The 27,345-nt window shown below is 47.0% G+C and overlaps 1 protein-coding gene across 2 annotated transcripts in view; it reads left to right on the top strand.

The window, feature by feature from the left end:
* LOC147116298 (uncharacterized) overlaps positions 1-18,181 on the top strand; it is a 313,953-nt gene extending 295,772 nt beyond the window's left edge. For both annotated transcript variants that reach the window (XM_085991139.1, XM_085991138.1), the window contains exons 16-18: positions 1,297-1,330; positions 16,657-16,737; positions 18,098-18,181. In XM_085991139.1, coding sequence (XP_085847265.1) covers positions 1,297-1,330; positions 16,657-16,737; positions 18,098-18,181 — 199 coding nt within the window. The remainder of the gene's footprint in view (positions 1-1,296; positions 1,331-16,656; positions 16,738-18,097) is intronic.
* The last annotated feature ends 9,164 nt before the right edge of the window (positions 18,182-27,345 follow it).

Raw genomic sequence — 27,345 nt, 5'->3', positions numbered from 1 at the left:
GTGCCCGTTATCAGCGGTAGGGACTACTATAGGTGAATGCCAGATTTCTGCAAGACCTCTGATGTATTCATTCTACGACCGTACCACCATCATTTACAGACACCCAGCAAGTCAAGAGTTGGATCCTGGGACCAAGGATATCCACTGCTGCCTAGGCTTATGACTCCTCTGCAGCATCCAGTGAAGCACAGATAGAGTGAGACACATGCATTCACCAGATCCATTATCAGGCATATCATAGGCATGCTGAATCAGCGCTTTCGATGCATTGACAGGTCAGGAGGTGTCCTTTAATATAGCTCAACCAAAGTTTCCCACTTCACCATGGTCTGCTGCATTCTCCACAATCTGGCAATTAAAAGAGGCATCCACATGAAACAGCTAGAGAAAGTGACTTAGGAGCCCAAAGGCGACACCAAGTCTAGCATTTTGGCAGCTGCAATAGCCATTTGGCAGACCGTTAAACTGTACATTGTCTCGTAATGTCCCCAGGGCATTCCCACCATCATTACTCCCTGGTACGATAGCAAAATACTGCAGATGCTGGAAATCCGAAATAACAACAGAAATTGCTGGAAAAACTCAGCAGGTCAGGCAACATCCGTGGAGAGAAATTTGAGTTGACGTTTCGGGTCGAAACCCTTCTTCAAAACTGGAAAGAAAAGAAAATAGATCGAAGGCAGGGCTGCGATCGAACGAAAGAAGTAAAAGAGACAATAAAAGATATTCAAACACGAGAAGGGAAACTGAAAGTAATGAAGATGAACAAGGTTGAAGAGCTAAACGGAGATCCCGTCGAAGAGAAGAGCAGAACTTCTTCAAGGTAGGCATTCCTAGAAGAGGTGTGGCAGTGAACCAAACACTAGTACGATAGCAAAATACTGCAGATGCTGGAAATCCGAAATAACAACAGAAATTCCAGTTTTGAAGAAGGGTTTCGACCCAAAACGTCAACTCAAATTTCTCTCCACGGATGTTGTTGCCTGACCTGCTGAGTTTTTCCAGCAATTTCTATCATTACTCCCTGCTTCTCTCTTTCTTCCCCCCCCCCCACCTTGTAATATGGTTGAGGGAAAGGGGAATAAAAGGATTTGGGAGTCGGGTGGGCACATGGGTTTAGGACTCCTGCTTCTGTCAAGGATAAACACCATCACAAACTGGATGTGTTCATGGCTTGTTTCTGTTTTGTAATTTCTATGTAAAGCAGAACTATGATTAGTTCCTCAACCTGCAACTAAAATGAAGACCTCCATTAGAAAGTCAATTTTGTGAAATGCTCTGTTTCCTGTGTTGCAGGAACTCCCCATCCAAAGGGTTTGACTCCATTTTGGTAAGTGTTCCACACAATGATTCAGTTGTGTAGTACAACAGCGTCTGAACCTTGAAATGTAATTAAGTCTGAAAGGAGAGTAATTAAATCTATCACAGAAAGGTAATGATGTTACAGTCAGTTCTACTGTGAAGGGTTATCTGTAACCCCTTTCTGTTGGTACAGCCCCACCGCTAAAAGCTGGTGCAGACATGCGAATGCGATTTGCCCGCTATACACGATGGCTGGTATAACACAGTAACGTTAATAAAATTAAAAATCATTTCAGTTACAGTGCCATACATTTTTTGGAAACTTCCCAGTGGCACCGTAGGTTTTGCATATTAATACGTTGAGCCATGGAGTGGATACTGTAGGAATACTAAGGACTTGATGTTATTTAACAGCAGCGGTGGATCTTTATTAAGATTATATAATGAGTACACACACTTAGAGACACACAGCCCTGAATAGATCCTACATTAACCAGGCGCCGGTCAGCGTAATGGATGGTGTCTTCACGCTTCTTCCTTCTTCCTTGGTTGGATACGCACTCTGGGTTCCTTCCTACGACTGCCCCAAAGGCTACAATGCCCCTGGGGAATTCCAAGGTCAAGTAAAAGGGGCCCTGACATAAGAAAACTACTAGGCACTTGGTCTAAGCGTTAAACAAAGCTTTAATCAACTGTTTTACAACATGGAGGTCTAGTTGTGTCCTTCACTAGTTCCTGTTAAGAATGTCCTGCGCAAGCTGGGCCCGTGCCCGAGTATTTATACTCTCCCTGGACAGCGCCACCCATAGGCCGCTCAGTATTATTCCATAAGTCTTCCATGAATGACTGATTCATGTCAGGCCCTTTAATGCACTGAGTTAGGGCATGATTTGCTAAATACCTGTACAGTATAAGGACTGGAGCATGACCTGCGCCTGCAATACGCACGTTACTCAGAGGCATTTAAATGTGGCAAGGCGGTGTGCTTGGCCTCCCGCCTCATTTTCTCAGACCAACTCTTGCTGGGAACCTCCGTGCACGGACCCCTAGAAACCATGGCACTGTGGCCTCCCCCCTCCACCCTCCTCCTGAGAGGCCTACAACTGCGCTTCGCATTCCTGTCCCATCTGCTGGCACTAGAAGGCAGGCCTGTGCCAGGAGTGCAAGGCCTGTCCAGGAACAATGCACATCCTGTCCAGTGCCAGGGTGGAGGAGGGTGGTGGAAAATCTGCCCTTTCGATGTTTATTTGAAATTTATTAGTGCAGTAGCCAACATACAAAATTGAGCAGCAGATGTGCAAACAGGAGTTTGTAATCAATGTACTTCACAAAATGGGACATCCCATCAACAGACAGTCCTGATGCTGCATTCAGTTTACTCCAGTGTACAGGTATTATTCATGTTCGTGTTGTCTGGCAGGATTATTATTAACCAACTCAACTGGATTTTCAGTATTTATCAAATAATCCTGCTACATGTATAACACCCTGAATTAGCACATGACCTGCTAGACTGTACAGGTACATGTATAATACCCTGAATTAGGGCACAATTTGCTATGTAATTTAGATACCCCAAGTTAGGGCATGATTTATATTACACCACTACAATGTAATTGCCCAATTTAGAACATGTTCTCTTGTCGCACCTGATAATCTACATCCTAGGGTACTTAAGGAAGTGGCCCTAGAAATAGTAGATGCATTGCTGGTCATCTTCCAAAATTATATAGACCCTGGAATAGTTCCCATGGATTGGAGGGTAGCTAATGTAACCCCACTATTTAAAAAAGGTGGTAGAGAGAAAACGGGGAATTATAGACAAGTAAACCTGACATCAGTAGTGGGGAAAATGCTAGAGTCCATTATAAAAGATGTAATAGCAGAGCACTTGGAAAACAGTGACAGAATCAGACTTTCAGAAGGCTTTCGATAAGGTCCCGCATAAGAGATTAGCGTGTAAAGTTAAAGCACATGGATTGGGGGTAAGGTACTGACTTGGATAGAGAACTGGTTGGCAGACAGGAAGCAAAGAGTTGGAATAAACGGGTCTTTTACTGAATGGCAGGCAGTGACTAGTGGGGTACTGCAGGGATTGGTGCTAGGACTGATGATGTGGAATCTGTATGGGTAGAATGAGAAATACCAAGGGGCAGAAAACGTTAGTGGGAGTGGTATATAGACCTCCAAACAGTAATGCGGAGGTCGGGGATGGCATTAAACGGGTAGAGAAGCGTGCAATAAGGGCACAGCAGTTATCATGGGTGACTTTACATATAGATTGGGCTAACCAAATTAGTAACAATACTGTGGAGGAGGAATTCCTGGAGTGTATACGGGATGGTTTCCTGGACCAATATGTCGAGGAACCAACTAGAGATCAGGCCATCTTAGACTGGGTATTATGTAATGAGAAAGGATTAATTAGCAATCTTGTTGTGCGAGGCCCCTTGGGTCGGAGCAATCATAATATGGTAGAATTCTTCATTAAGATGGAGAGTGAAATAGTTGACTCGGAGACTAGGGTCCTGAATTTAAATAAAGGAGACTACGATGGTATGAGGTGCGAGTTGGGTAGGATTGATTGGGGAATGTCACTCAAAGGGTTGACGGTGGATAGGCAATGGCAAACATTCAAAGATCGCATGGATGAACTACAGAATTTGTTCATCCCAGTTTGGCATAAAAATAAAACAAAAAAGGTGACTCAACCGTGGTTAACAAGGGAAATTAGGGATAGCATAAGATCCAAGGAGAGGACATATAAATTGGCCAGAAAAAGCAGTAAACCTGAGGATTGGGAGCAGTTTATGAGCCAACAAAGGAGGACAAAGGGATTAATTAAGAGGGGGAAAATAGAGTATGAGAGTAAGCTTTCAGGGAACATAAAAACTGACTGTTAAAGCTTTTATAGATATGTGAAGACAAAAAGATTGGTGAAGTCAAACGTAGGTCCCTTGCAGTCAGAATCAGGGGAATTTATAATGGGGAACAAAGAAATGGCAGACCAATTAAATACATACTTTGGTTCTGTCTTCACAAAGGAAGACACAAATAACCTCCCAAAGATGTCAGGGAACATAGGGTCTAATGAAAGGGAGGAACTGATAGAAATCAGTATTTGTAGGAAAATGGTGTTAGGGAAATTGATGGGATTGAGGGCCGATAAATCCCCAGGACCTGATAATCTACATCCTAGGGTACTTAAGGAAGTGGCCCTAGAAATAGTAGATGCATTGCTGGTCATCTTCCAAAATTCGATAGCCTCTGGAATAGTACCCATGCATTGGCGGGTAGCTAATGTTACCCCTCTGTTCAAGAAGGGTGGTGGAGAGAAAACAGGGAATTACAGACCGGTAAGCCTGACATCGGTAGAGGGGAAAATGCTAGAGTCCATTATAAAGGATGTAATAGCAGAGCACTTGGGAAAAAGTGACCGGATCTGACAAACTCAACATGGATTTACAAAAGGTAAATCGTGGTTGACTAATCTACTGGAATTTTTTGAGGATGTAACTGGTAAAATAGATAAGGGAGAACCAGTGGATGTGGTGTATTTGGATTTTCAAAAGGCTTTCGATAAGGTCCCACATAAGAGATTAGCGAGTAAAATTAAGGCACATGGGATTGGGGGCAAGGTATTGACTTGGATAGAGAACTGGTTGGCAGACAGAAAGCAAAGAGTTGGAATAAACGGCTCTTTTTCCGAGTGGCAGGCAGTGACTAGTGGGGTACCGCAGGGATCGGTCCTTGGACCCCAGCCATTCACAATATATATTAATGATCTGGACGAGGGAACTAGATGTAATATCTGCAAGTTTGCAGACGAGACAAAGCTGGGTGGGCATGTGTGCTGTGAGGAGGATGCCGAGAAACTCCAGTATGATTTGGACAGGTTGGGTGATTGGACAGAAGCATGGCAGGTGCAATATAACGTGGATAAATGCGAGGTTATCCACTTTGGTGTCAAAAACAGGAAGGCAGATTATTATCTGAATGGCAATAGATTGGGAGAAGGGGAAGTGCAACGAGACCTGGGCGTCCTTGTGCACCAGTCGCTGAAAGTAAGCATGTAGGTGCAGCAGGCGGTTAAGAAGGCAAATGGTATGTTGGCCTTCGTAGCGAGAGGGTTTGAGTACAGGAACAAGGATGTCTTGCTGCAGTTGTACAGGGCCTTGGTGAGACCACATCTTGAGTATTGTGTGCAGTTTTGGTCGCCTTATCTGAGGAAGGATGTTCTTGCCATGGAAGGAGTGCAGCGAAGATTCACCAGGCTGAAAACTGGGATGGCAGGAATGACGTATGAGGAGGGATTGAGTCGATTGGGCTTGTACTTGCTGGAGTTTAGAAGAATGAGAGGGGATCTCATCGAAACTTATAAAATTCTAACAGGACTAGACAGACTAGATGCTGGAAGGATGTTCCCGATGGTCGGGGAGTCCAGAACCAGGAGTCACAGTCTAAGGATAAGGGGTAAGCAATTTAGGACAGAGATGAGGAGGAATTTCTTCACCCAGAAAGTGGTGAACCTGTGGAATTCTCTGCCAAAGAAGGCAGTAGAGGCCAATTCATTAAATATATTCAAGAAGGAATTGGATATATTTCTTAAGGCTGAAGGGATCAAGGGATATGGAGAGAAGGCAGGAACAGGGTACTGAATTTGGATGATCAGCCATGATCTTATTGAATGGCAGAGCAGGCTCGAGGGGCTGAATGGCCTACTCCTGCTCCTATCTTCTGTGTTTTCTATGACCCCAGCTATTCACAATATATATTAATGATCTAGATGAGGGAACTAGATGTAATATCTCCAAGTTTGCAGACGACACAAAGCTGGGTGGGCGTGTGTGCTGTGAGGAGGATGCAGAGAAACTCCAGTATGATTTGGACAGGTTGGGTGATTGGGCAGATGCAGTATAATGTGGATAAATGCGAGGTTATCCACTTTGGTGGCAAAAACAGGAAGACAGATTATTATCTGAACGGCAATAGATTGGGAAAAGGGGAAGTGCAACGAGACCTGGGTGTGCTTGTGCACCAGTCGCTGAAGGTAAGCATGCAGGTACAGCAAGCGGTTAAGAAGGCAAATGGTATGTTGGCCTTCATAGCAAGAGGATTTGAGTACAGGAGCAAGGATGTCTTGCTGCAGTTGTACAGGGCCTTGGTGAGACCACACCTTGAGTATTGTGTGCAGTTTTGGTCGCCTTATCTGAGGAAGGATGTTCTTGCCATGGAGGGAGTGCAGCGAAGATTCACCAGACTGATACCTGGGATGGCAGGAATGACTTATGAAGAGAGATTGGGTAGATTAGGCTTATATTTGCTAGAGTTTAGAAGAATGATCTCATTGAAACTTATAAAATTCTAACAGGACTAGACAGACTAGATGCAGGAAGGATGTTCCCGATGGCAGGGAAGTCCAGAACCAGGGGCCACAGTCTAAGGATAAGGGGTAAGCCATTTAGGACTGAGATGAGGGGGAATTTCTTCACCCAGAGAGTGGTGAACCTGTGGAATTCTCTACCACAGAAGGCAGTTGAGGCCAACTTATTTAAATATATTCAAGAAGGAGTTAGATATATTTCTTAAGGCTAAAGGGATATGGGGAGAAAGCAGGGACAGGGTACTGAATTTGGATGATCAGCCATGATCTCATTAAATGGCGGAACAGGCTCAAGGGGCCGAATGGCCTACTCTTGCTCCTATCTTCTATGTTTCTACCAGTTCAGTGTAATACTCCAAATCAGGGCATAGTCTGTTACATAACATCAATGCAATAACATACCCCAATTTAGGGCATGAACTGCTATAAAGCACCAGTGCAGTAATATACTCCATATTAGCCTGCTGGTGAACTCTGTCACTATCTGTTATCTATAGGCAATGACCTTCTCCTACACCCCAGTAAACCTAAATTAAAGTTTTCAAACATTAATGTACCATCTCTTTTTTGTCAGCTCAGTTAGTAATATATGTAAAGTCCGCGCCTCAATAATACACGGACTTCGGGAGAACAGTTTAACAGGTACTTTACTGAACAGGAGGCAGCGTCAGACTGAAAATACAGAAGGCTGCTAGGGCCTTTTATACAGGGGTGGTCACTGCCGGTACTGCAGTCTAAGACCAGTTATTCCCTTAAAGGTACATACACAACAATTCCTCCCCTTTTAGATAAACAGTACATAACATTCATGTAACAACTAAATAATAACTAATTACAATTACAATTTCCTCAGTAATATATACATCAACTGAAATAGTCATTTATAAGTTCAGTCTTTGAGGAGGCTTCCTGATCCTGACTGGATAGCGCCTTTCTCGAGTATCCTGTTCTGGCGGTGGAGTCAATTCTGGCTCATTGTCATTGGTTGGTTCGTCAGCTTCCAATACCCCTGCTTCTGAGGTAGACGCAATCTGTACTTCAGGCTCATTACTAGGTGCACATGCTTGTGGTATAGGTTTGGCTTGTTCCTGTGACTCTAGAATCTGGTCAGCATGGCGTCTCACGATGCTCTCTCCAACGTCCACTGTGTACATTAGTCGTCCCTGCTGTGTGCATATCGTTCCTGGCTGCCATTTTTCTGTTCGGTAGTCGCGGGCCAAGACTGGTTGCCCTATCTTGAAGCTCCTGGTTGGCTTCTCATTTATGTGCTGGAACTGCTTATCCTCAACATCTCGTCTTATGTTTGGTTTGAGCAAATCCAAGCGACATCTTAGTCTCCGGTTGAAAAACAGTACGGCTGGAGTTTGGTCGGTTACTGCATGTGTCGCATTCCGGTAAGCAAACAGGAAGTTATCCACCTTGTGTTGCAGTGGTATGTCGTCATTATACATTGCCTTTATGGCCTTTTTAAAGATCTGAACAAACCTCTCAGCCAATCCATTTGTGGCTGGATGATATGGGGCAGATGTGTAATGTTTCACCCCATTATTCTTCAGGAACCTCCGGAAATCCTCAGACACAAACTGTGGGCCATTGTCGGAACAGATCTGTTCTGGCAACCCATTCCTGGCGAAGATGGTCCTTAGGACTGCAATAGTTTTCTGCGTGGTGGTGGAGGACATTTTAATGACCTCTGGCCATTTCGAATGGGCGTCCACAGTGATTAGAAACATTGAGTCCATAAATGGACCAGCGAAATCAATGTGTACCCGTTGCCATGGAGATGAGGGCCACTCCCATGGATGTAGCGGGGCCTGTGGTGGAGCATTTTGGACCTTCTGGCATCCTGTGCATCTCTTGGTCATATCCTCGAATTCTTTATCGATTCCCGGCCACCACACAAACGCCCTGGCTAGGCTCTTCATTTTTACCCCTCCCAGATGACCCTCATGAAGCTCATTGAGTACTCTATCTCTCAACTTGGGTGGAATTACCACTCGGGATCCACACATCGAGGTTCCCCGGCACACTGACAGCTGTTCCCTCCTTGGCGAGAATGCTGGCAACAGTGAGTCGCCATATGCTGGCCATCCCTTCACCGTCAAATCATAGACCCGAGAGAGTGTCGGGTCATTTCAGGTTTCCTTCTCAATACTTGCATTTGTAACAGGCAAACATTCGACTATGGTCACATGGAATATCTCCACCGGGTCCACTGCAGGTGCTTCTTCCGCCGTAGGCAACGGTAGGCGCGACAGCCCTTCAGCATTTCCATGTTGTTTCGTACCTTTGTACTCTATGTCATACTGATGTGCCCCTAGAAAAAGTGACCATCTTTGCAGCCGTTGCGCCGTCATCACCGGAACGCCCTTCTTTGGGTTAAAAATTGAGACCAGGGGTTGATGATCAGTCAGTAGGGTGAATTTCTGCCCGTGCAGATAGTGATTGAACTTCTTCACCCCCCACACCAGGCTGAGGGCCTCCCTGTCAATCTGGGCGTAGTTACACTCGGGCTGAGGTTAGCGAGCGCGATGCAAAGGCTATTGGCCTCTCTGAACCGTCACGGAATTTGTGTGACAGCACCGCTCCAATGCCGTAAGTCTTAGAGTCATAGAGTTTTACAGCACAGAAAGAGGCCCTTCGGCCCATCGTGTCTGCGCCGCCCATCCATCCCTGTCCAGTCTAATCCCATTTTCCAGCATTTGGTCCATAGCCTTGTATGCAATCGCATTTCAAGTGCTCATCCAAATGCTTCTTGAATGTTGTGAGGGTTCCTGCCTCTACCACCCTTTCAGACATTGAGTTCCACATTCCAACCACCCTCTGGGTGAAGAAGTTCCTCCTCAAATCCCCTCTAAATCTCCTGCCCCTTACTCTGAATCTATGCCCCCTTGTTATTGACCCCCCTACTAAGGGGAAAAGTTCCTCTTTATCTACCCTATCTATGCCCCTCATCATTTTGTACACCTCAATCAGGTCCCCCCTCAGCCTTCTTTGCTCCAAGGAAAACAACCCCAGCCTGTCCAGCCTCTCTTCATAGCTGAGGCGCTCCATCCCAGGTAACATCCTGGTGAATCTTCTCTGCACCCTCTCCAAAGCAATCACATCCTTCCTATAGTGAGGCGACCAGAACTGCACACAGTACTCCAGCTGTGGCCTCACCAGCGTTTTGTACAGCTCCATCATAACCTCCCTGCTCTTATATTCTATGCCTCGGCTAATGAAGGCAAGTATCCCATATGCCTTTTTAACCACCTTATCTACCTGTTCCGCTGCCTTCAGGGATCTATGTACATGTACACCAAGGTCCCTCTGACCCTCTGTACTTCCTAGGGTCCTACCACTCATTGTGTATTCCCTTGCCTTATTTGTCCGTCCAAAATGCATCACCTCGCACTTTTCAGGGTTAAATTCCATTTGCCACTTTTCCGCCCATCTGACCAACCCGTTTATATCGTCCTGTAGCCTGAGGCTTTCCTCCTCGCAATTTACCACCCCACCAATTTTCGTGTCATCTGCGAACTTACTGATCATACCTTTTACATTCTCATCCAAATCATTTATGTAGATCACAAACAACAAGGGACCCAGCACCGATCCCTGAGGTACCCCACTGGACACAGGCTTCCAGTCACAAAAGCAACCTTCGACCATCACCCTCTGCCTCCTGCCACTCAGCCAGTTTAGGATCCAACGCGCCAAGGCACCCTGGATCCCATGGGCTCTTACCTTCTTGACCAGTCTCCTATGCGGGACTTTGTCAAAAGCTTTACTGAAGTCCATGTAAACCACATCCACAGCATTTCCCTCATCCACCCCCCTAGTCACCCCCTCGAAAAATTCAATCAGATTTGTCAGACATGATTTACCCTTGACAAAGCCATGCTGACTATCCCCGATTAATCCTTGCCTCTCCAAGTGGAGACTAATTTTGTCCCTCAGAATTTTTTCCAATAATTTCCCTACCACAGATGTTAGGCTCACTGGCCTGTAATTCCCTGGTTTATCCCTGCTACCCTTCTTGAATAATGGTACTACGTTAGCTGTTCTCCAGTCCTCTGGTACATCCCCTGTGGCCAGAGAGGTTCTGAAAATTTGTGTCAGAGCCCCTGCAATCTCCTCCTTTGCCTCCCACAGCAGCCTGGGATACATCTCGTCCGGGCCTGGGGATTTATCCACTTTTTGGCCTGCTAAAACCGCTAGCACCTCCTCCCTCTCGATGCTAATATGTTCAAGTATGTCACAGTCCCCTTGCCCGATTTCTATGTCCGCATCGTCTTTCTCCATAGTGAACACAGATGCAAAAAATTCATTTAAAACCCCGCCTACATTATCTGGCTCTACACACAGATTGCCACTTTGGTCCCTAATGGGCCCTACCCTTTCCCTGGTTATCCTCTTGCCCTTAATATACTTATAAAACATCTTAGGATTTTCCTTTATTTTGCTCGCCAGTGTTATTTCATGGCCCCTCCTCGCCCTCCTAATTTCTTTTTTAAGTACGCCCCTGCACTTTTTATACTCCTCTAGGGCTTCTTCCGTCTTTAGTCTTTTGTAACTGCCAAAAGCCCCCCTTTTATTCCTAATGCATTTTTGTATATCCCTTGTCATCCAAGGTTCCCTTTGCTTGTTGGTCCCACCCTTGACCTTTACAGGAACATGTTGGCGTTGTACTCTCTCTATTTCCCTTCTGAAAGTCTCCCACTGTTTTGATGTGGATTTTCCTATAAGTAGCTGCTCCCAGTCCACTTTGGCCAGATCCTGCCTTATCATATTAAAATCGGCCTTCCCCCAATTTAGAACCCTTATTTCCGGGCCGTCTTTGTCCTTTTCCATGACCACCTTAAATCTCACCGAATTATGGTCACTGTCGCCAAAATGCTCTCCTACTGACACTTCCACCACTTGCCCGGCTACATTCCCTAGAATTAGGTCCAGTACCGCCCCCTCTCTTGTAGGACTTTCTACATGTTGGCTCAAAAAGCTCTCCTGGATGCACTTTAAGAATTCTGCACCCTCTAAGCCTTTCACACTCTGACTATCCCAATTTATATTGGGGAAGTTGAAATCCCCCACTATTATTACCCTATTATTTTCGCACTTTTCTGAGATTTGCCTACATATCTGTTCCTCTATCTCCCCCTGACTGTTTGGGGGCCTATAGTACACTCCCAGCAAAGTGCTTGCCCCCTTTTTGTTTTTAAGTTCTACCCATATGGCCTCATTAGAGGAACCCGCTAATATATCATCCCTCCTTACAGCAGTAATTGACTCCTTAATTAATATTGCAACACCCCCTCCCCTTTTACACCCCCCTCTGTCTCGCCTGAAGATTCTATACCCCGGAATATTGAGCTGCCAGTCCTGACCCTCCCTCAACCATGTCTTCGTGATAGCAACAATATCGTACTCCCATGTGTTCAACAACAACTTCAGTTCATCCACCTTATTTGCAAGACTCCTTGCATTAAAATAAATGCCTTCCAGCCCTGCCATATTCTCTTTTGCCTTCACATATTTGCTCTGCCTTCCCAGCTGACTTGATTTTCCCTCTGTATTTGGCTGTAAATCACCCCCTACTATAGCTCCACTCTGTACCCCATCCCCCTGCCAAGTTAGTTTAAACCCCCCCCAGCAGTGCTAGCAAACCTCCCCGCAAGGATATTGGTTCCCCTCTGGTTCAGGTGTAAACCATCCGACTTGTACAAGTCCCACCTTTTCCAGAAGCAGACCCAGTGATCCAGGAAACTAAAGCCCTCCCTCCTGCACCATCCCTTTAGCCACGCATTCATCTGTTCTATCTTCCTATTCCTATACTCACTAGCACGTGGCACCGGGAGTAATCCAGAGATTACAACCCTTGAGGTCCTGCTCCTTAATTCTTCACCTAGCTCCCTAAATTCTTGCTGCAGGACCTCATCCCTCTTTTTACCTATGTCGTTGGTACCAATGTGGACCACGACCACTGGCTGTTCACCCTCCCCCTCCAGAATGCCCTGCAGCCGCTCAGTGACATCCTTGACCCTGGCACCAGGGAGGCAACAAACCATCCTGGATTCACGTCTACGGCCACAGAAACGCCTATCTGTTCCCCTTACTATAGAATCCCCTACCACTATTGCTCTCCCACTCTTTTTCCCCCCTTCCTGGGCAGCAGGAGCACCCCCAGTGCCAGGAAGTTGGCTGCTGCTGCCTTCCCCTGGTGAGTCATCCCCCTCAACAGTATCCAAAGCGGTATACTTGTTTGAAAGGGGGATGTCCGCAGGGGTTCCCTGCACTACCTGCCTGCCTTTGTTGCTCCGCCTGATGGTCACCCCCTGTGCTGCCCTACCCTGAGGCGTGAACAACTCGCTAAACGTGCTATCCACGAGCCTCTCCGCATCGCGCATGCTCCAAAATTCATCCACCCGCAGCTCGAGCGCCACAATGCGGTCTACAAGTAGCTGCAGCTGGATGCATTTCCTGCACACATGGTCGTCAGGGACACTGGCAGCATCCCTGACTTCCCACATGGAGCAAGAGGAGCAGAACACGGTAAGGTGACGCATCACATGCCAACCGAATCGGCAGTGTTGGGTTCTAGTGGGCCAATACTTCTTTTGAAGTGATTAGGCATTTACATTCCTGAAAGGCACGCTTACACTCATCACTCCATTTCCATGTTACACCAGTTTGAAGCAGGGCGTTCAGTGGGTGCAGAATTATGGATAAATTCGGCAAGAACTTATGGTAGTAGTTCACCAACCCGAGGAACGACCTCAGTTGCGACACATTTTCTGGTGCTGGAGCCTTGACTACAGCCTCAATCTTGTCCGGCGACTTATGCAACCCTTCCTCATCAATCATGTGGCCACAATACGAGATTTGTCTCCTGAAGAACTTGCATTTGGGACGGTTGGCTCGTAGCCCATATTCCTGCAATCTCGTGAGCACCTGTTCCAGGTTGGCAAGGTGTTCATTGTCATTTTCGCCCGTAACCAGGATGTCGTCCAAATAACACTGGGTCCCCGGGATCCCTTGCAGGACTTGTTCCATTGCCCTCTGCCAAATAGCCGGGGCCGATGCTACCCTGAATACCAGTCGATTGTACTGGTAAAGGCCTTTGTGAGTGTTTATCGTGAGGTATTTCCTGGATGCTTCTTCCACCTCCATTTGTAGATACGCTTGAGCCAGGTCAATCTTCATAAAACGTTTCCCTCCAGATAGTGAGGCGAAAATATCTTCTATCCGCAGAAGCGGATACTGTACTGTGTGCAGGACTGGGTTCACCGTCACCTTGAAGTCCCCGCAGATGCGAACCTTCCTTGGCTCCCCAGGCGTGCTGCTCAATGCTTTCTTCATTACAGGAACGATGGGTGTGGCCCACTCACTCCAGTCCACCTTAGACAGCACCCCCGAACGCTCCAGACTCTCCAGTTCAGCTTCCACAGCTGGGCGTATCGCGTATGGCACCGGTCTGGCCTTGAAAAATTTTGGGGTTGCGCTATCCTCAATCTTTATGGTTGCCTTTACTCCTTTTAGAGTCCCAAGTCCTTGTTGGAACACCTCTTCCGCGTCAGATAGAATTTGTGACAGACGTCCAGGTGCGACGTCATCATCTTTTTTGTCAGTCACAGTTAGTGCCAGAATGGAATGCCAATCCAATTGTGGTTTTCGGATCCATTCACGTCCCAATAATGGTGGTCCTCCATCTCGTAGTATATACATGTATAGTTTCTGTGTTTCCTTTCCGTTATATTCAACTGGCACCCTTATTTTTCCTCTGGGGTAGACCTTTTGCCCCGTGTATGTCTTCAATACAATGGACGTGTCCTTTAAGGGTATGTGTGAGAATAGCCGCTCATAGTCTCGTCGATTCATGACAGTTAGGGCTGATCCTGTGTCCAATTCCATCTTTACTGGGGACCCTGCTATCATGAGGGTGACCCAAATGGTTCGGTGATCTTCCTTGGCGATCACGTTGTGTAACTTTAAACAACTTAGTCGCCTGCTCCCGGAGTCCTTATCACTCTCCTGATCTTCTGAACTACTATCTGTCAGTTTCTTTACTTTCCTGTACTCTTCCTTAGTAGTTCTTGTCGTGTTGGTCTTCTTTCTCGACCTGCAGACTCTTGCTATATGTCCCATTTTTCCGCATTGCCTGCATATTTTGTCTTTAAACCAGCAGTCCTTCTGCTCATGGGTTGTTCTGCCGCAGCGATAGCACTTTTCGGCTCCATACGCCATTTCGTTAGCGCTGTATTCTTGTGGTTTCTGTTGTATTTCCGCAGCTTCCCGTGCTGCTGCTTCGTAGGATACTGCCACGCTGAAAGCCTGTTCTAGCGTCGGGTCCTTTTTTGAAAGTAGTCGTTTCTGGGTTCCTTCACTCTGGAGCCCGCAGACAAACTAATCCCATAAGGTGTCTGCCAGTCCTGCTCCGAACTGGCAGTGCTTCGATAACTTGCGTAGTTCCGTAAGATAGTCAGTATTGCTCTCATCTTTGTGCTGGTTTCTTTTATGGAACTTGAATCTTTCTGCTATCAGCAGTGGTGTAGGGCTTAGGTGTTCCTGTAAGATATGAACAATCTCCTCAAAACTTTTCTCCATTGGTTTAGCTGGGGTAATTAAATTCCACAATAGGCCGTACGTATTCGCACCCATCAGATTTAATAATACCGACGCCCTCTTTCCATCGACCACCTCATTTGCGTTGCAGTACACTTCGATTCTTTCTACATACGTGGTCCAGTCTTCTACCTCGTTGTCGAAAGCAGTGATACTGCCACTTTTCGGCATCTTGGGCGATTTAAAATGGCGCCTCCCACACTTTTGCTTCTTCCCCAATGGAATAAAATGGCGCCTCCCACGCTTTTGCTTCTTCCCCAACAGGATAAAATGGCGCCTCCCGCGCTTTTGCTTCTTCGTCTTACTGCCATGCTGCTCCTAGCGTTCTACGGGGTAATGGCAGCGACCCGCAGCTTCGGCGCGTCTCGCTTTCCTTCCCCCCCCGTTTAGTTTCTCTCCGCTGTCCTGTTCTTGAGCACCGACCACGCCCTGTGCACTCCACCCTCTCTCTCGTTTTCTTTTCCCGGCGACGCTGCGCGGCCCGTTTTGTAGAGCCGCTCGATCGAGCTTGAGCCTGCCGCAGTCCGGAAGGGTCAGCGCGCTACCTGCTACCAGCACGATTCGCTGGAACCACAGTCTCTCCCGCAATTCTCCGAACACCGATGGATTCTTTGGGCGGTTGCCGCCCGTTGCTCAGACTACGACCTTCCAGGACCTTCCTTTCAGGCGAGATCCCCATGAGATGACGCCACACTGCAGGTGAGTTCGAACTTACTCGTCGCCACTGTAAAGTCCGCGCCTCAATAATACACGGACTTCGGGAGAACAGTTTAACAGGTACTTTACTGAACAGGAGGCAGCGTCAGACTGAAAATACAGAAGCCTGCTAGGGCCTTTTATACAGGGGTGGTCACTGCCGGTACTGCAGTCTAAGACCAGTTATTCCCTTAAAGGTACATACACAACAATATACCCATCTGAATCAGGAAGGTTTGCATTCCCCTGTAGTCCAGGACTCGCGCTATAATCTAGGATGACACACCAGCGCAGTACTGTGGAAGTGCCCACTGTCCTACTTCAGCAGTCTTTTCAGGTGGACGTAGAAGATTCCACACTATTTGAAGAAGAGTGGCAAGTTTCCCTGGTGTCCTGGCCAGCATTCATTCTTCAACCAACACCATCAAGAACAGATTAGTTGATCATTGCTACTTATCGGATCTGCTGTGTATAAAATGGCTGCCACATTTGCCTACAAACCAGTCACTGCGCTCCAAAAGATGATTTGTTCTGTGCAAAGTACTTTGAGATGTTTGAGAGATGTGATGAGATGCTTTAGAAATATAAATTTTTCTTTTTTTTCCACTTGTGTCCAACGATATTGCTGTTGCTCCTGTATTAATTGTAATGCTTCCTTGTTTGGTTATCAGGTACCTGGGCGTCTCTGTGATAAAGCATCATCTCCTAGCTTTGGTATAGCACAAGAATATGTTATCTTCAACCCTCTGCAGGTGAGCTTTCAGGCTGTATTCCAATGTTTTACAGGTACCTAGATTCAGTGCCTTATTGAGGTGCAATTCCTTTAAACCACTATTTCTATGTTTTATATTGAGTTGTACATAATATAAAGTGTAGCTATATCAAAAGAGAGGGTTTAAGTACATTCTTAACGCTATGCTACAGATCATAATAACATGAGCTGTATCGTACTCAAGCTAAAAAGGAGTAACTTCATCTTGGTAAGAGAGGGAAAGATTTGCTATATAATTCTACTGTGCATGTGGGCTAAGTAACCAAGATAGATAATCGCCAATAACACAAGAACAAAATACTGTGGATGCTGGAAATCTGAAATAAAAACAGAAAATGCTGGCGAGGCAGCATCTGTGGAAGGAGAAACAGAGTTAATATTTCAGGTTGATGACTTTTCATCAGAACTGAAAGATGAACAGCTTTTAAGCAAGTACAGAGCCAGGGAAATGGGAATGGAGGGGGTGATGATCGGGAAAGAACAAAAGGTCTGTGATAGGGCGGAGGGCAAGAGTGATTAAATGACAAATGGGATGATAGTGCAAGGCAAAAGGAGATATAATGAGACAAGTATAGAAACAAAAGATGGGTCCAGAAGAGGTGTAGGTTATAGCCAGACTGTCACCTTCATTTGCTACAACATTAAACTAGCATAAAGGCAAGTGTGTGACACTTCCGCTATCCTCTGCTCCTGGGATCATTAAAGAAAGAGGAAGAGGCCTCCAATTCTGGCCTCTTGTGCATCCCTAATTTCCATCACTCCACCATTGGTGGCCGTGCCTTCAGCTGTCTAGGACCTAAGCTCTAGAATTCGCTCCCTAAACCTCTTCACTTCTCTCTCCTCCTTTAAGACGCTCTTTAAAACCTACTTCTTTGACCAAGCTTTTGGTCCGCTGTCATATCTCCTTGTGTGGCTTGGTGTAAATTTTTGTCTTGATTACGCTCCTGTGAAGCACCTTGGGATGTTTCACTATATTAAAGGCACAATATAAATACTTGTTGTTGAATGGCATTAGTCATAAACACAAGGAGGGATTAGGGAAAAGAAGAGCCTGTGGCTTCATCCAGACAAAGCAAGCGAGTCCTATATAGAAGCATTAATGTAGATGTTCTGCAAATGTTAGCTTAACATAGACTGTAAGGGATCCAAAGGGGAACCAGGAAAGCTGGGGGGGGGGGGGATTGGAATTCCGCAGAGCAGTGGGTATGAACAGCACACTCTCTGTGGCAGTGACTCTGGGATTATTAATACCATAAAGCGGTGTGGGTGAGGACTATGCATGTATGCAACTCTGAACAACCATGGAGCTCTGTGCTCATGTCCCTGTGTTTTATTTGTAGGTCCTTCCTGTGTGTTTGCTGATATACAGGAGCACCACATCCTCTGACCACAGTCCTGTAGGACCTCGTCATGTTTCTCACTGATAGAACTTTGCAACTATTCTTGGCAATTTCAAATGTGTATTGATACAAATATATTTACAAATCAATGCAAAGTTTTGAGATTTTATATTTTTAGTAGTCTTTTAATGGGATGAGGTTGGTGTGCAACACAAAATAACTCTCAGTAAAGGCATTAGCAGCAATGATTCCTAGATGTTCCTGTGAGGCCAGTGATGATGGAGAATGTTAGATGTGCGTTCCTGCAGCTGATATGTTATTGTTAGGGTGCTGAGTTACACTGCACATCCAATTGATAAGGTACCCTGAGTAACCAGAAAAATCTAAGCAATGTTGGTTGTTTTAAGAGACTTCTTTCATCCATAAATCTCTTGGCCTCTGCACTGTACTGATGGCCGTCTTCACCTGTTGGATGTAATCTGTTCCATATACATGATGAGCCATTTCTCCAACATTATACCACATTAGATTTTCAGCTTGTTTGCCCCTATTTACTTTTTATCACCATATCAGAAAGTTTTCTATGATCTTGGTATGTGCAAGTTCTGAGAGAACCTGATAACCCAGTGGGTGATCCCACCATAGATCAAGCTCTTTGCTTTTCCAAAATGTGTCCAGTGAAGAGTGAGCTGTGACAGAGGCAACTCACTCTTTCAGGTTGTGCAATCTCCAGGGGTCAACATTCCTCTGAAGAAAAAAATAGATGAGAGTTAAAAAGTGTTGTAAAGGCAGTAGAAATCACAAGTGGTCTACTTATCCATGTTAGCCATGGCACACTTGGTAGCATTCTCGCCTCTGAAGCATAAAATTGTGGGTTCAAGTCCCACTCCAGAGACTTAAGCAAAAAATCTAGGCTGACACGCCAGTGCACTACTGAGGGAATGCTGCACTGTTGGAGGTGCCGTCTTTCAGATGAGACGTTAAACCGAGGCACCGTCTGCCTTCTCAGGTGGATGTAAAAGATCCTTGAGCAGGGGAGTTCTACCCTGTGTCCTGGCCAATATTTATCCCTCAACTAACATCACTAAAAAAAAAAATAATTATCCAGTCATTATCACATTGCTGTTTCTGGGAGCTTGCTGCTGCAGTGACTATACTTAAAAAATACTTAATTGACTGTAAAGCGCTTTGGGACGTCCTTAGGTCATGAAAGGCACTATATAAATGTAAGTCTTAATACTGCTCTGGGGCATTGTTAAGGTCATTATTGAGGTACTTGTCCAGCATTCCACAGCTACACAGTCAAATCGAAGTGAGTAGTTGTGGTAAACCACTGTTATTGTTGTTCACCGTTGTTGTTGTTGCACACTGTTGTATCTAAGCATGCCTCTGCTGGCTCCACCCACAGGCCCAGGTATAAAGGTGACTGCTCTGCAGCCCCCTGCCTTCTTGGAAACCAGTCAACCACAAGAGGCATGCTCTGTTCTTTGTTAATAAAAGCCTTTTAGTTACTCTCCTAACTCTCCGTCTTTTATGAGTAATTGATAGCGCATCAATTTTATTAACAAAAACAAAATGTCGGCACCAAACGCTGAGCAGCAGGAAACGACGGCACGAAACGCTGAGCAGCAGGCGCTGCAGCAAACGACGGCACCAAACGCTGAGCAGCAGGCGCTGCTGCATGCCCTCAGACCAACACGCCTGGACCTAGACCCTCAAGAGGCGGGTTCGTCTACCAAGTTCGCACAATGGCTGCGTTGCTTCGAAGCTTACTTGGAAGCCTCAGCCGTGACACTAGATGGAAACAAACTAAAAATCCTGGCCTCCAAGGTGGGCCACCAAGTCTACACGCTCATCCAGGACGCGACTACCTACACGGCGGCTATCGATCTGCTAAAAGGACAATACTCGGCCGAGCCTGCGATTGTAAAGAGGTATCGGCCGCGACACACGCGGAGGGACTTATCCGAGACGCTTTCGTTGCGGGCCTCAAATCCGACTACTCCCGGCAGAGACTACTGGAGAAGGGCGAAATCGACCTGAAGAAGGCAGTGTCCCTCGCGCTCTCGCTAGACGCAGCCCACCGGAATATGGACGCATTCTCCCCTAACCGCTCCGCACTGTGGATGCCGCAACCTTGGGTCATGGGACCCCCGGCACCAACTGCTGCAGCGATGTCCAAGGGCCCGAAATGTTACTTTTGTGGCCAGGCAAAACACCCCAGAGCACGCTGCCCGGCGAAAAACACTACCTGCTCTGGCTGCGGGAAGAAAGGACACTACGTCAGCGCCTGCAAAGGTAAAACCGCTAACGCCAGCAGCGCCGCGTGTGAACCGTGGGGGCAGCCATCTTGTCCGCCATCTTGGACACCTCCAGCCGTGTGGGGATCGGGATCATGGGCGCAGCCATTTTGTCCGCCATCTTGGACGCCTCCAACTCCAATCGCGGGTGACCCGGACTCAACCACCGCCTCGTCTGACGACCACAGCGACTCGCTCGACCATATGCTGGCCTCCGTGACGCTGGACCAATCTCTCCCTCACCAACTGTCCAGGTCCATGATGGACATTACGGTAAACGGCCGCGCCACTACCTGCCTTTTCGACAGCGGGAGCACGGAGAGCTTTATCCACCCCGACACGGTGCGCGGTTACTCTCTCCCGGTCCTGCCAACGCGCCATCGGATCTCTATGGCTTCCAAATCCTATTCAGCAGACGTCGGTGGCTACTGTGTAGTGACCCTTTCAGTAAGGGGCACAGAATACAAAAATTTTAAACTTCTTGTCCTGCCCCATCTCTGCGCTGCCGTTCTACTGGGGTTGGATTTTCAGTGCCACCTTAAAAGTGTCACATTAGCGTACGGCGGACCCCTCCCCCCACTCACAGTCTGCAGCCAGCAGCTTTTAAATCGCCCGCCGTGCACCATTTGCAGCCTCTCCACGCTTAAAGTCTCCCCCCCCCCCCTTGTTCGCTAACCTCACCCGCGACTGTAAGCCCATCGCTACCAAAAGCAGGCGGTACAGTGCCGGGGATAGGAGCTTCATTAAATCCGAAGTAGCAAGACTCCTGAAGGAAGGGATTATTGAGGGTAGCACTAGCCCATGGCGAGCACAAGTGGTGGTAGTGAAGACTGGCGAAAAACAGCGCCTAGTTATTGACTACAGCCAGACGATCAATCGCTACACCCAGTTAGATGCATACCCACTCCCCCGCATATCTGACATGGTCAATCAGATAGCACAATACCGGGTGTTCTCGACGATTGATCTGAAGTCGGCATACCACCAGCTCATCAGGGCTGAGGACCGCCAGTACACAGCTTTTGAAGCTGACGGTCGTCTCTACCACTTCCTCCGAGTCCCCTTCGGCGTCACCAACGGGGTTTCGGTCTTCCAAAGGGAGATGGACCGAATGGTTGACCAGAACGCGCTGCAGGCCACCTTCCCCTATCTAGACAACGTCACCATCTGCGGCCACGACCAGCAGGACCATGACGTTAACCTAGAGAAATTCCTCCGTACGGCCCAGCGGCTGAATCTAACATACAACAAGGACAAATGTATGTTTCGCACCACGCGCCTCGCCATTCTTGGCTGCGTAGTGGAGAACGGAGTCATCGGCCCCAACCCCGACAGAATGCGCCCCCTTATGGAGCTCCCCCTCCCCCACTGCCAAAAAGCACTGAAGAGATGCCTAGGGTTTTTCTCTTACTATGCTCAGTGGGTGCCCAACTATGCGGACAAAGCCAGACCCCTCATCAAGTCCACCTCCTTCCCCCTGACAACAGAAGCATGTGCAGCCTTCACTCTCATAAAAAAAAAGATATTGCGAAGGCCACAATACACGCAGTGGATGAGTCCATCCCTTTCCAAGTGGAGAGCGACGCATCCGACTTCGCCCTAGCTGCAACCCTTAACCAGGCGGGGAGACCTGTGGCCTTTTTCTCAAGGACCCTCCAGGGCCCCGAGATTCGACACCCCTCTGTCGAAAAGGAGGCCCAGGCCATTGTGGAAGCGGTGCGACATTGGAGGCATTACCTGGCCGGAAAACGATTTACCCTGCTCACTGACCAGCGTTCAGTAGCTTTTATGTTTAATAATAATCAGAGGGGCAAAATCAAGAACGACAAGATCTTGAGGTGGAGAATTGAACTCTCCACCTACAATTACGATATCTTGTACCAGCCCGGGAAACTCAATGAGCCCCCAGATGCCCTATCACGTGGTACATGCGCCAACGTGCAGGTTGATAGACTGCAGACCCTCCACAATGACCTCTGCCACCCGGGGGTCACCAGGTTCTTCCACTTCATCACAATTCACAATTCAAATCGCTTTATTGGCATGATAAGTTACATCTTATGTTGCCAAAGCATCAAAATACATTTATGGTTGAGCACATAAACGCAGTTCTATTCATACAGTGTATAAACAGGTATATCCCTGAGTGTATAAATATACATTCGCATTGTTTATATATATTCTTTTCTTAGTTTACTGGTTGTCCCTCTGTTCATGGCAAGCTGTAACATAGTGTGCCGCCAGTGTTACACAGCTTCTCTCCTCTCCCAGTAGGAATGGGAGTTTTTGGTTGTCATTCAGATTTCTGAATTCAGGGCATATTTGTGAGAATTTTTGGTAGAAATTCTCCCTGATGCCCTGATATTTTCCACAGGCTGTGAGGAAGTGCATCTCTGTCTCCACTACTCCCTGACTGCAGTGAGAGCATATCCTGTCTTCTCTTGGCAGCCTGGTCTGCCTGTGTCTGCCTTTTTCGATCGCTAGGCTATGTCAAATCCCGTAACCTGCCCTACTCCATCGAGGAGGTCAGGACCATGACCAGGAACTGCCAAATCTGTGCCGAGTGCAAACCGCATTTTTATAGGCCAGACAGAGCAAGCCTGATCAAGGCCACTCGCCCCTTCGAGCGCCTGAGCGTCGATTTTAAAGGGCCCCTCCCCTCCTCTGACCGCAACGTGTACTTCCTCAACATAATTGATGAGTACTCCCGTTTCCCGTTTGCCATCCCGTGCCCAGACATGACCAGTACCACGGTCATTAAATGTCTGAATGACCTTTTCGCCTTGTTCGGCTTCCCTAGCTATATCCATAGCGACCGGGGCTCATCCTTTATGAGCGACGAACTCCATCAGTACCTGCTCACGAGAGGTATTGCTACAAGCAGAACCACCAGCTACAACCCCCGGGGGAACGGCCAGGTGGAAAGAGAGAACGCGACGGTTTGGAAGGCCGTCCTCTTAAACTTAAAATCTAAGGGCCTTCCGACCTCTCGCTGGCAGGAGGCTCTCGCTGGCAGGAGGTCCTCCCTGCGGCGCTCCACTCCATTTGGTCACTGCTTTGTACGGCCACCAATGCCACCCCCCATGAAAAAATGTTCACTTTCCCCAGGAAGTCCACATCGGGGACCTCGCTACCGACATGGCTGACGTCTCCAGGACCCGTCCTACTGCGGAAGCACGTGAGGTCCCATAAAACGGACCCCCTGGTCGAGAGGGTGAGCCTCCTCCACGCCAACCCCCAGTATGCTTACGTGGCGTACCCGGACGGGCGGGAGGACACAGTCTCCATACGAGACCTCGCACCTTCGGGTGCCCCTGAAACACTACCATTGCGGGAGGACACAGTCTCCATACAAGACCTCGCACCTTCGGGTGCCCCTGAAACACTACCATTGCCATCCACCACTACCCACAACCCAACCCCGGTAGACGGCATGCTGCAGCCCCAGGACCCGTCATTGACCACCCAACCACTCAATGAGACGCCAGATTCAACGTTGGATGCTGCACCATCACCGCCGCCACCACGACGATCAGGACGGCATACAAGGCCACCTGATAGACTTACTTACACGAACCTTTAGTACACTTCACCCCGCCGGACTCAATTTTAAACAAGGGGTGAATGTGGTAAACCACTGTTATTGTTGTTCACCGTTGTTGTTGTTGCACACTGTTGTATCTAGGCATGCCTCTGCTGGCTCCGCCCCTGGCTCCACCCACAGGCCCAGGTATAAAGGTGACTGCTCTGCAGCCCCTGCCTTCTTGGAAACCAGTCAACCACAAGAGGCATGCTCTGTTCTTTGTTAATAAAAGCCTTTTAGTTACTCTCCATCTTTTATGAGTAATTGATAGCGCATCAGTAGTTTACATCAGATCTGATAGTCAGCTAAACAAAGAGGAAACTTTTGAAGGATAAGCACAACCGTGACTGATGTGAAAAGTATAGAGGAGTATTTTGTCAGTGCTCACAAGTATAGCAACTTTTGGCAGGTATATCGGAGCGGAGGTTTAGAGGTCAGCCTGATGCACAGAAGACCTAGGAAGCATGAATCTCTCAAAAGCTACTACTTTACCTAGCCATCTGGGCATGGCAGAAGAAAGTGCATTGAGCAGGCTCAAATTCACCCTATCCTTAATGCTAACCTCTCCATGAGCAGCAACGGATTCCATACCATTAATGTGTAGATGATCTGTGACCATATACACAACATGCTACACTTGCTAATTGCTTGTTACCATTGAAGAGGCCTTCATTTTATAGCATGCCACCATTAGTTGAAAGACTTCTTGGCGACCTCTTCAGCCCTGGCTCACTACCTACGTGACAGCCAGGAGCCTCATTAATAACAGTTAGTCATGAGCCCCTCCCCTGGTCTGCCTTTGCTCGCATCTGTTTTGTGTTGCCTTACCCTAGAAGGTGCAAAATGTACAAATATTGAAATTGTGTAGATCAAAGACTTCCAAATGACGAACCTACATTCAACTTGGGCACCAGGATGAAACATTAGAGAGGAGAAACAAGGTGCACAGAGGACTGGGAGAAACAAATAGCACTAAAGTAAAGAATAGTTCAGAAATAGGAGGGATCAGACGGGGGGCAAAGGCGAGGCAGTCTTAGATGGGTTTGAAGTGCATGTTCTAAATGCATGTAGCGTGATAAATAAGGTTGGTGAGCTGCAGGCACAACTCTGCACATGGGACTATGATATAGTGGCAATAACAGAGACTTGGCTCAAACAAGGGGAGGATTGGGAAGTTCTCTTTCCTGAATACCTTGTAGCCAGGAATATTAAGGAAGGAAACAAAGGAGGGGGTGGTAGTATTGATCAAAGAAACTTATTGCACTGGAAAGGAATGAGGTAGTAAGACGGAATCTATTTGTTTAGAATTAAAGAATACTAGAGCTATTACACTGCTGGGTGGGGAGGAGATAGAGGAGCACATTTGCAGGCAAATTACAGAAAGAGGCAAGACCTATAGAGAAATGATAATAGGGGACTTCAATTATCCCAATATAGACTGGGATAGCAACAGTGTAAAGGGCAAAGAGGGGGAGGTTGATGTAGGGAGATCTATATGTCTGCTGTACATTGTACTCCTCCAGTATAGATGCACCTTATCTTCTTCAGCAAATGAGGCTAAATGGATACAAACACTGCCTTAAAGCTGAGCAATCTGATAATCATTGTGCATGTTCTTTCATTGTTTGCCAGTCACAGCTTTTTGGTGCTCAGTGGATTCACTTACCATCAGTGATTGTTTGCAAAGTTCATTGTGACCAAGACCGTACCTGAAAGTAACTAAATAGAAGGTAAGCGACTCTAGGCCATTTTTTTTGGTTCAGTTTGTAGATTACAATGGGCCAGGACTGGACAGAGGAGTGTCAGAAGAAAGTGTTATGGGTCCATCCACTAATTTTTAGCCTTCCATCTCTTTCCCACTTTACCCTCCAGCAGACCATTTTAATGGACACTCCATTCACAATAATCAGTTGTGATTTTTCCCTCTAAATCAGGACATACCATAAAATTCAGGTCTCCATCTTTGCAGCTAACAACATCCCCAGGCAACTCCTGTTCCTATGTAACAGCAATCAGCAATAGTGGAGCTGATCTCGTGCAAAAAACTCTTAAAGGCCAGGCAGCCACTTGATTTTTCTTTGTTGCTGAGGCCACCTTAGCAGTAATGAAAGAGCATCATATGAGTGAACATAATTCACAAATGGGAATGCAAGTGTTCGCCAGTCACAGCCTTTTGGTGCGCAGTGGATCATTTCACTTACCATCAGTGGTTGTTTGTAAAGTTAGTTATCCTCGCCACCTGCTGGCACTGTAAGGCACTGTAAGCATGGCCATTTAGAAGAAGACGACTTGCAATTATACAGCGCCTTTCACAACTACCAGATGTCGCAAAGCGCTTTACAGCCAATGAAGTACTTTTGAAGTGGAGTCACTGTTGTAATGTGGGAAACGCGGCAGCCAATTTGCACACAGCAAGGTCCCACAAACAGCAATGTGATCATGACCAGATAATCTGGGTTTTCTTGTCATGTTGTTTGAGCGATAAATATTGGCCAGGACACCGGGCTAACTCCCCAGCTCTTCTTCGAAATAGTGCCATGGGATCTTTTACGTCCACCTGAGAGAGCAGACGGGACCTCGGTTTAACGTCTCATCCGAAAGACGGCATCTCCGACAGTGCAGCACTCCCTCAGCACTGCACTAGAGTGTAAGCCTAGCTTTATGTGCTCAAGTCCCTGGAGTGGGACTTGAACCCACAACATTCTGACTCAGAGGGGAGTGTGCTACCATCTGAGCCACAGCTGACACCAATTAAGATAAACAGAATAACAAACAGGTGAGAAACCCACATTATTTACTTGCGCCTGTGCTACTTGTGTTTTTAGAAGTAAAACCACAACCCCAACCATATGCAACAGTCTTAAACAAGCAAATTTGAGTCACTGGATATTCACCACATCAGTGAATGAATAAAGTGTCTCCCTGAACTGCAGCCTGACCAACATCATCCATAACCTGAGAGCAAATAAAAAAAGCATAATGAATGTCACATCGCTGATACATGAGTGTATTGCACACTGCCTGATGTGACTGCTGTTTCCTGGGGTGGCTTGGAAAATGCAAAACATGAAAGCTTCATAACTTGGTAACCTTCACTTCTACAGGAAAAGCTGTTCCTGATCTAGGTATTGTGTTCAGGTCATATGCAGCAAGCCTATCTTGTGAAGTGCAGACAACAGATAAGTCTCCTGACATGTCTAGGTATAGTTCCTGGGGTAGTGATGGATGTGACCAAAATGCCTCAGAATCTTTTGGATTGTTCCATGCACATGTAATAAAGAACTCTCAATAGTTCACACAAACTGTTCTTAATCTCTCATGTCTCTTCTGCCAGACTTTCACAAGTCATTACCAAAAGCAACAGT

Source organism: Somniosus microcephalus, chromosome 6 (genome assembly GCF_052327205.1).
Source record: "Somniosus microcephalus isolate GS21.2 chromosome 6, FLI_Smic_1.0, whole genome shotgun sequence".
In the NCBI taxonomy this organism is placed as follows: Eukaryota; Metazoa; Chordata; class Chondrichthyes; order Squaliformes; family Somniosidae; genus Somniosus; species Somniosus microcephalus.
Note: the sequence above shows the minus strand (reverse complement) of the source record. Positions and strands in the feature narration are given on the sequence as shown.